At 36.8% G+C, this 9,976-nt stretch overlaps 1 protein-coding gene across 3 annotated transcripts in view; it reads left to right on the forward strand.

The window, feature by feature from the left end:
- Window positions 1-9,033, forward strand: part of ythdc2 (YTH domain containing 2) — a 32,550-nt gene extending 23,517 nt beyond the window's left edge. For all 3 annotated transcript variants that reach the window (XM_087790436.1, XM_087790439.1, XM_087790438.1), the window contains exons 28-32: window positions 5,388-5,539; window positions 6,033-6,084; window positions 6,144-6,353; window positions 6,413-6,595; window positions 8,665-9,033. In XM_087790436.1, coding sequence (XP_087646562.1) covers window positions 5,388-5,539; window positions 6,033-6,084; window positions 6,144-6,353; window positions 6,413-6,595; window positions 8,665-8,718 — 651 coding nt within the window. In that variant the 3' untranslated portion in view covers window positions 8,719-9,033. The remainder of the gene's footprint in view (window positions 1-5,387; window positions 5,540-6,032; window positions 6,085-6,143; window positions 6,354-6,412; window positions 6,596-8,664) is intronic.
- The last annotated feature ends 943 nt before the right edge of the window (window positions 9,034-9,976 follow it).

Below are 9,976 nucleotides of genomic sequence, written 5' to 3' on the forward strand. Positions count from 1 at the left end.
AGTTTTGATATTTTTATTCCCGATACTGTATCGATATTTAAAAAATATATATGAATATATATTTGTGCTGATGCCAGTGAAGCAGCTGCTGCTAACATCAGAGCTCAGAGCTTTAAACGTCTAGAGAAGCATCACAACAAAGAATATGATCAGATCCAAGAAACAAGAAGAAACAAAACTAAGTTTATTAAACATCTAGAGAAGCATCACAACAAAGAATATGATCAGATCCAAGAAACAAGAAGAAACAAAACTAAGTTTATTAAACATCTAGAGAAGCATCACAACAAAGAATATGATCAGATCCAAGAAACAAGAAGAAACAAAACTAAGTTTATTAAACATCTAGAGAAGCATCACAACAAAGAATATGATCAGATCCAAGAAACAAGAAGAAACAAAACTAAGTTTATTAAACATCTAGAGAAGCATCACAACAAAGAATATGATCAGATCCAAAAAACAAGAAGAAACAAAACTAAGTTTATTAAACATCAAGAGAAGCATCACAACAAAGAATATGATCAGATCGAAGAAACAAGAAGAAACAAAACTAAGTTTATTAAACATCTAGAGAAGCATCACAACAAAGAATATGATCAGATCGAAGAAACAAGAAGAAACAAAACTAAGTTTATTAAACATCTAGAGAAGCATCACAACAAAGAATATGATCAGATCCAAGAAACAAGAAGAAACAAAACTAAGTTTATTAAACATCTAGAGAAGCATCACAACAAAGAATATGATCAGATCGAAGAAACAAGAAGAAACAAAACTAAGTTTATTAAACATCAAGAGAAGCATCACAACAAAGAATATGATCAGATCGAAGAAACAAGAAGAAACAAAACTAAGTTTATTAAACATCTAGAGAAGCATCACAACAAAGAATATGATCAGATCGAAGAAACAAGAAGAAACAAAACTAAGTTTATTAAACATCTAGAGAAGCATCACAACAAAGAATATGATCAGATCGAAGAAACAAGAAGAAACAAAACTAAGTTTATTAAACATCTAGAGAAGCATCACAACAAAGAATATGATCAGATCGAAGAAACAAGAAGAAACAAAACTAAGTTTATTAAACATCAAGAGGAGCATCACAATAAAGAATATGATCAGAAGAAACAAGAAGAAACAAAACCAAGTTTATTAAACATCTAGAGAAGCATCACAACAAAGAATATGATCAGAAGAAACAAGAAGAAACAAAACTAAGTTTATTAAACATCTAGAGAAGTATCACAACAAAGAATATGATCAGAAGAAACAAGAAGAAACAAAACTAAGTTTATTAAACATCTAGAGAAGCATCACAATAAAGAATATGATCAGAAGAAACAAAACCAAGTTTATTAAACATCAAGAGAAGTATCACAACAAAGAATATGATCAGAAGAAACAAGAAGAAACAAAACTAAGTTTATTAAACATCAAGAGAAGCATCACAATAAAGAATATGATCAGAAGAAACAAGAAGAAACAAAACCAAGTTTATTAAACATCTAGAGAAGCATCACAACAAAGAATATGATCAGAAGAAACAAGAATAAACAAAACTAAGTTTATTAAACATCTAGAGAAGCATCACAACAAAGAATATGATCAGATCGAAGAAACAAGAAGAAACAAAACCAAGTTTATTAAACATCTAGAGAAGCATCACAACAAAGAATATGATCAGATCGAAGAAACAAGAAGAAACAAAACCAAGTTTATTAAACATCTAGAGAAGCATCACAACAAAGAATATGATCAGAAGAAACAAGAAGAAACAAAACCAAGTTTATTAAACATCAAGAGAAGCATCACAACAAAGAATATGATCAGAAGAAACAAGAAGAAACAAAACCAAGTTTATTAAACATCTAGAGAAGCATCACAACAAAGAATATGATCAGAAGAAACAAGAAGAAACAAAACCAAGTTTATTAAACATCAAGAGAAGCATCACAACAAAGAATATGATCAGAAGAAACAAGAAGAAACAAAACCATGTTTATTAAACATCTAGAGAAGCATCACAACAAAGAATATGATCAGAAGAAACAAGAAGAAACAAAACCAAGTTTATTAAACATCAAGAGAAGCATCACAACAAAGAATATGATCAGATCGAAGAAACAAGAAGAAACAAAACCAAGTTTATTAAACATCTAGAGAAGCATCACAACAAAGAATATGATCAGATCGAAGAAACAAGAAGAAACAAAACCAAGTTTATTAAACATCTAGAGAAGCATCACAACAAAGAATATGATCAGAAGAAACAAGAAGAAACAAAACCAAGTTTATTAAACATCAAGAGAAGCATCACAACAAAGAATATGATCAGAAGAAACAAGAAGAAACAAAACCAAGTTTATTAAACATCAAGAGAAGCATCACAACAAAGAATATGATCAGAAGAAACAAGAAGAAACAAAACCAAGTTTATTAAACATCTAGAGAAGCATCACAACAAAGAATATGATCAGAAGAAACAAGAAGAAACAAAACCAAGTTTATTAAACATCAAGAGAAGCATCACAACAAAGAATATGATCAGAAGAAAAAAGAAGAAACAAAACCAAGTTTATTAAACATCTAGAGAAGCATCACAACAAAGAATATGATCAGAAGAAACAAGAAGAAACAAAACCAAGTTTATTAAACATCTAGAGAAGCATCACAACAAAGAATATGATCAGAAGAAACAAGAAGAAACAAAACCAAGTTTATTAAACATCTAGAGAAGCATCACAACAAAGAATATGATCAGAAGAAACAAGAAGAAACAAAACCAAGTTTATTAAACATCTAGAGAAGCATCACAACTAAGAATATGATCAGAAGAAACAAGAAGAAACAAAACTAAGTTTATTAAACATCTAGAGAAGCATCACAACAAAGAATATGATCAGATCGAAGAAACAAGAAGAAACAAAACCAAGTTTATTAAACATCTAGAGAAGCATCACAACAAAGAATATGATCAGATCGAAGAAACAAGAAGAAACAAAACCAAGTTTATTAAACATCTAGAGAAGCATCACAACAAAGAATATGATCAGAAGAAACAAAACCAAGTTTATTAAACATCAAGAGAAGCATCACAACAAAGAATATGATCAGAAGAAACAAGAAGAAACAAAACCAAGTTTATTAAACATCAAGAGAAGCATCACAACAAAGAATATGATCAGAAGAAACAAGAAGAAACAAAACCAAGTTTATTAAACATCTAGAGAAGCATCACAACAAAGAATATGATCAGAAGAAACAAGAAGAAACAAAACCAAGTTTATTAAACATCAAGAGAAGCATCACAACAAAGAATATGATCAGAAGAAACAAGAAGAAACAAAACCAAGTTTATTAAACATCTAGAGAAGCATCACAACAAAGAATATGATCAGAAGAAACAAGAAGAAACAAAACCAAGTTTATTAAACATCTAGAGAAGCATCACAACAAAGAATATGATCAGAAGAAACAAGAAGAAACAAAACCAAGTTTATTAAACATCTAGAGAAGCATCACAACAAAGAATATGATCAGAAGAAACAAGAAAGACAAACTAAAACTAAGCCGTTCCGACGAGAGAAAGTCAACAATAACAAAGATTCTTTAATATTCAGGTTAATATTGACTTCATCATCGACTCGTACAATAAATAAAGTTGAATAGTTTAATAACTGCTTCAGTAAAGACAGAGTCTGTGTAACGTCTGCGAACACTTTTACAAACTTCAGGATCAATGTTTAGTTTAAATATAACAACCTTAAACTCTTTACTACGTTATAAATCTTTTTGATCGCAGATCAAATTGTTGTTTTTTTTACAAAATAAATGTTTCAAAGGTTAAATATATATTAAACATCAGCTTTTAAAGCTGATGTTTGGACTCGCTTTGGCTTTAAAAAGAAGTTTTAAGTTAAAAACTGACAGATACTGGATCTTACATGGTTATTAGGTAAGATTAGGTAGAACTTTATTGTTCATGCTCTTCATTGTTTAGTGTTCATGTTTAATTCTTGTTCATATTATGAGAAACACTTTCACGTTTGATCACAGAAGTATTTTCTCAGTTGTTTGTTGTAAAAGAAAAAGTGTTTTTTGTTTGAAAGAAACAATATATAGTCGTTACTACAGTATCTCAATGTATCATCAAACAATATCATATCAACACACTCTTGACAACACACACTAATACTGACTTAACTAACTAATACTGACTTAACTAACTAATACCGACTTAACTAACTAACTTAACAAATTGATACTGAGTTAACTAACTAACTTAACAAATTGATACTGAGTTAACTAACTAACTTAACAAATTGATACTGAGTTAACTAACTAACTTAACAAATTGATACTGAGTTAACTAACTAACTTAACAAATTGATACTGAGTTAACAAACTAACTTAACAAATTGATACTGAGTTAACAAACTAACTTAACAAATTGATACTGAGTTAACTAACTAACTTAACAAATTGATACTGAGTTAACTAACTAACTTAACAAATTGATACTGAGTTAACTAACTAACTTAACAAATTGATACTGAGTTAACTAACTAACTTAACAAATTGATACTGACTTAACTAACTAACTTAACAAATTGATACTGACTTAACTAACTAACTTAACAAATTGATACTGACTTAACTAACTAACTTAACAAATTGATACTGAGTTAACTAACTAACTTAACAAATTGATACTGACTTAACTAACTAACTTAACAAATTGATACTGACTTAACTAACTAACTTAACAAATTGATACTGACTTAACTAACTAACTTAACAAATTGATACTGAGTTAACTAACTAACTTAACAAATTGATACTGAGTTAACTAACTTAACTAACTAAGTAACTAATACTGAGTTAACTAAGTAACTAATACTGAGTTAACTAACTAATTTAACTAACTAATACTGAGTAAACTAACTAATACTGAGTAGTTTCCTCTGGAGTTTCTTCTCCCTGTGTGTGTGTGTGGGTTCGCTCCAGGTACTCTGGTTTCCTCCCACAGTTTAAAAACATCAACGCAATGATTGAGAAAAATAGTGTGTAGGTGTGAGTGTGTGAATGTTTGTGTGTCTGTGTGTGTCGTGAGACGGACTGGCTTCCAGTTCAGGGTGTTCCCCCCCAGTCTACCCCAGGTAGCTGGGACAGACTCCAGCCCCCCTCAACCCTGATAAACCCTGATGACGTGTCATCTTCAACGGTTGGATTAACATTTCAAATGTTGAAACGTAATGTGTCAGAAGATCAATTGTGGTTTTGAAATGTTTCACTTGTGTTGTCTCTGGGTCAAAGGTCAACGATGTCCATAAATACATGTTAATACATGTTAATACATGTTAATACATGTTCTTCCTCAGGTGCTGTCCGTGCAGGAGCAGAGAGCCGGCCTCCTGCAGCCCACTGGGATCGGGCAGAGACCACGACCGATGGCGGCAGAAGACGGAGATCAGACCAGCGTCGCTCACGGCAGAAGCAGATTCCAGTCGCCCGGCAACGTGTCACATGACCAGTGATTATCTCTTGATCTACTATTCTGACCTCGTGACAAAAGTCACGTTATTGTTTGATGTCGAAGCAGAACAACTTGAAAGATGTCCTCGAGTTAGACGATGGTCTCGTGTCTGGGGTCGAGGGGGCAGCAGCTTCTTTCTCCTCGGCCTCATCATCAGGTCCTTCCTGACGACCCCGAGGTGTTCTCGGGCCAGATGAGGGTCATGGTCTCCTCTCAGCGGGACATGAACGACTCCGGCGTCCAGGAGACATTCAGATCAGATGTTCAGGTGTTTCCTCTGGCCGTGGAGGAGCAGCTGCTCTACTCTGAGTCTCTCCTGGATCTTCTGTCTCTCAGAGACGCCTGAGTTCTTTGAGTCTCGACGACCACTGCTGACAAGATGTGCAGATGAACGTCCACTGGTTTAGATGTTTGACTCGTGGCCCAACATTCTGTCACAGATCATGTTTGTCTGGTCCATCAATGTTGACCAAACTGTTTTCTCTCTCAGGGTCATCCAGACCAGCAGCCCCTCCAGTCCAGGACCCTCCTCCTCTGGAAAGGTCTGCGTCTGTTCGGTCCGCTGAAGGCTCGGGTTTGACTGATGTCTCTCCGTCTCCAGCCTCGAGTGGCTTCACTTCCGCCTCCAGCCTCGGTCCAAACCGTCCGCTACTTCATCATGAAGAGCAACAACTCCGGGAACATCCAGGTGTCGCAGCAGAAGGGCATCTGGTCCACCACGCCCGGCAACGAGACCAAACTGGTGCGAGCCTTCCTGGACCGGCAGCCCGTCATCCTCTTCTTCTCCGTCCAGGGCTCCGGACACTTCCAGGTACATGAGTCCAGGACCTGCTGGAGCCGCTGACCTCAGTGTTTGTGTCGCGACCTCAGGGATACGCTCGCATGACCTCGGCCGTCAGCTGGGAGGGGGGTCACGACTGGGGCTTCACCGGCCTCGGGGGCGTCTTCAAGGTGGAGTGGATGAGAAAAGATGGCGTTTCGTTCCACAACACTAAACACATCCTGAACCAGTGGAACGACAACAAGAAGGTGCAGATCAGCCGAGACGGTCAGGTGAGGACGAGCTTTGTTGTTGCCGATCAATCAAACCTGATTAATCAAACCTGATCAATCAAACCTGATCAATCAAACCTGATCAATCAATCAAACCTGATCGATCAATCAAACCTGATCGATCAATCAAACCTGATCGATCAATCAAACCTGATCGATCAAACAAACCTGATCGATCAATCAAACCTGATTGATCAATCAAACCTGATCGATCATTCAAACCTGATCGATCAATCAAACCTGATCGATCAATCAAACCTGATCGATCAATCAAACCTGATCAATCAAACCTGATCAATCAATCAAACCTGATCAATCAAACCTGATCGATCAATCAAACCTGATCAATCAAACCTGATCAATCAATCAAACCTGATCAATCAAACCTGATCAATCAAACCTGATCAATCAAACCTGATCAATCAAACCTGATCAATCAATCAAACCTGATCAATCAAACCTGATCGATCAATCAAACCTGATCGATCAAACCTGATCAATCAAACCTGATCGATCAAACCATCATTTGAACGATCGTTTGAACATTTTTAACTTGGTTCACTCAACGATCTCAGGCTCACTTTTAAATGTTTGTGTCAATAATATAAAGTGTTTTAACAGCAGGTTTGATGAGAAATAAACCCATAATAGCGATTAAATCGATTCATTCCTCGTGTTATTAGACTTTATAACTTTGAGTTCGAGTTACAAACTTTCATTATGAAACCTGCTGAACCTCATTTCTCCAAAGACTCCATTAATTCCTCTGGAGACGTCTCTCGGGAAATTAAGTTCTAGTTCACAGCAGACGATAGTTTCATAAAACCAAGAACAAAGAGCAAATAAAAGAACAAAGAGCAAATAAAAGAACAAAGTGCAAATACAAAGAGCATAGATCAGAGGAAGTAACAAGAAGAACTAAAAGGATACAAACATAGAATAGAATCATCTTTTCAGTTCTTTGAACTCAGAAGTAAACATTGTAATAACAGGAGGAATGAATGAATATTCCATCAGAGGGTCTTGAAGGTGATGTTTAGTCTGGAGGTCACTAAGTTAGTAACTAACTAAGTTAGTCATTTATATTAAACAATCAAAAGAATACTCAATAAAGTATGTACTTTAAAGATCCAGATAACAGTGAAGGTGAGACCGAGCGAGTTGAAGGAAGTCCTTGTTGGTCTCCTGGTCCAAGTAGAGAGAGTGAGAGAGTGAGAGAGTGAGAGAGTGAGAGAGAGAGTGAGTGAGAGAGAGTGAGAGAGAGTGAGAGAGAGTGAGAGAGTGAGAGTGAGAGAGTGAGTGAGAGTGAGAGTGAGTGAGTGAGTGAGTCAGAGAGTGAGTGAGTGAGTCAGAGAGTGAGTGAGTGAGTCAGAGAGTGAGTGAGTCAGAGAGTCAGAGAGTGAGAGAGAGAGTGAGTGAGAGAGAGTGAGAGAGAGTGAGAGAGAGAGAGAGTGAGAGAGTGAGTGAGAGTGAGAGTGAGAGTGAGTGAGTGAGTGAGTGAGTGAGTGAGTGAGTGAGTGAGTGAGTGAGTGAGTGAGGAGAGCAGCGTGACTGGATGTGGACTCAGGTCTACGTCAGATAAATGTGTAGAAAGATTGTCTCGTCGTCTCGTCGGCTTCCACTGAACTCCTCACCAGGATCACATGTTCTGCTCCGAGTCTCTCCTGATGACCTCCTGGAGAGAGAGTCCAGACCCACTGACCCGCTTGAACCTCTCGTCGGTCCAATCAGGACACAGACCTGTGTGACGCTCACTGACACACAGTCACCACTGATGCACTCACTAAACAAATGATTGTGTGTTGATGTTTAAAGATCACACACACCAGAGATCACTCTTTATCTCTGAGGGTTTCAAGTGATGGTGAGTCCGACACCAGTGCAGCGTCTGAGGGTCTGAACCAGAACATCTGTCCGTCAACGAGTGAAGAGAACCAACTGCTGATGTTTATGACTTTAAACAAACTTTGAGCCTTGAGTTCACGCTTCATGTTCAACGACGTCGTCGACACACACGTTCAGTCGCGTGTGTGTGTTGCAGATTCATGGAGTGTGTCGTTGATTGACAGGAGCTGGACGCCGGCGCGGGCCAAGAGCTGCTGCTGGTCTGGGATCAGATGTGACGAGTGACCCTCGACCTCAGGGAGAAGTTTTGCACTAAATCTAATGTCGTGTTTACGTTTGAAGAAAGTTCGTTCGGATCCGACTCGTGTCCAGGAATGATTGACAGCCTCTTATCAGCTGCTCCTGATGAAACCAGCGTCTTGTTCAAAGTTGTTTCTGTGACGTTTGTGTCGAAGATTCCACTTTTGGATTTGTATCCAATCAGCACTGATTCCTCATTTCTTGTTTTTATGGAGAGAAAAGTGTGATTTATTTAAAAGGAATGTTGTGTGAAAATGTTTCAACTGCAGATTAAATTGACTATTTTGAATTGAGTTGACATGTCATTGTTCTCTCAATAATATTTGCATTAAATAAAACTTCTCCAAACAAAGAGTAAAAACACGAAATAACTTGTAAGATGCAGATTCTGCAGCGAACGTGACAAAAGTGAAAATGAATATTTATCTAATATCTTCAGTAACAGAAGAAACTTCTTATCTTAAGCCAACATGAAGTTTTTATTTGACAGACGTCTCGACTCTCGACACGATCCTCTGAGAAACAACTTCCTCTAGTTTTCTCTCAGAACATGTTTCGTTTCTAAAAACTGGACTTGATTCGTGTTTTTCTGTGTTTTTTTCATTTTTTCAAAGGTTTCTTCAGCAGTTTTGTGGAAAATGTTTGTCAGTTTTACAACATATTTCTGAGTCTGAGTAATATTCGTGTTATTGTTGGATTATTTCAGGTGATTTGTTGTAAATAATTTGGATAAATGCGATCATTTCTCTTTATAAGGTAAAACTGTATTGATCCCTCAGGAGGTTCTTTGTTTATGTGGTTTTGAGGTTTATGTTCTTATTTTGATTTATTTTTTATAAAAAATTGCTGTATTTATTGGAAAAAAACAATTTCCCGAAGGAGACCTGCTGAGGATCAATAAAGTTTACCTTCTTACCTCAAAAAACGATCGTAAACTAAGAAACTCAATTGAATAAGTTTTATTTGAAATAGTTTAGTTCATCAATCATTCACGCGAGCATTTATTATCTTCTAACGACACTAGTTGTAAAGAAAGTGTTTTTCATTCTCACGGTAACGTAACACCGCTGATCGTTGTCATGGAAACCATCCGCGGGCCATCGTCGTGCCAACCGCGCTAGGAATTACTCCGGCCTCCTGATTGGTCCGTGTCTCTCGCCAGACATCGTTCCCTTCACGCCATTGGTCGGCCGACAGAGCACTGGCGCGTGGTTTTCCCTCACGACGCCCTGATTG

Source organism: Callionymus lyra, chromosome 5 (genome assembly GCF_982586985.1).
Source record: "Callionymus lyra chromosome 5, fCalLyr1.hap1.1, whole genome shotgun sequence".
NCBI classification, from domain to species: Eukaryota; Metazoa; Chordata; class Actinopteri; order Syngnathiformes; family Callionymidae; genus Callionymus; species Callionymus lyra.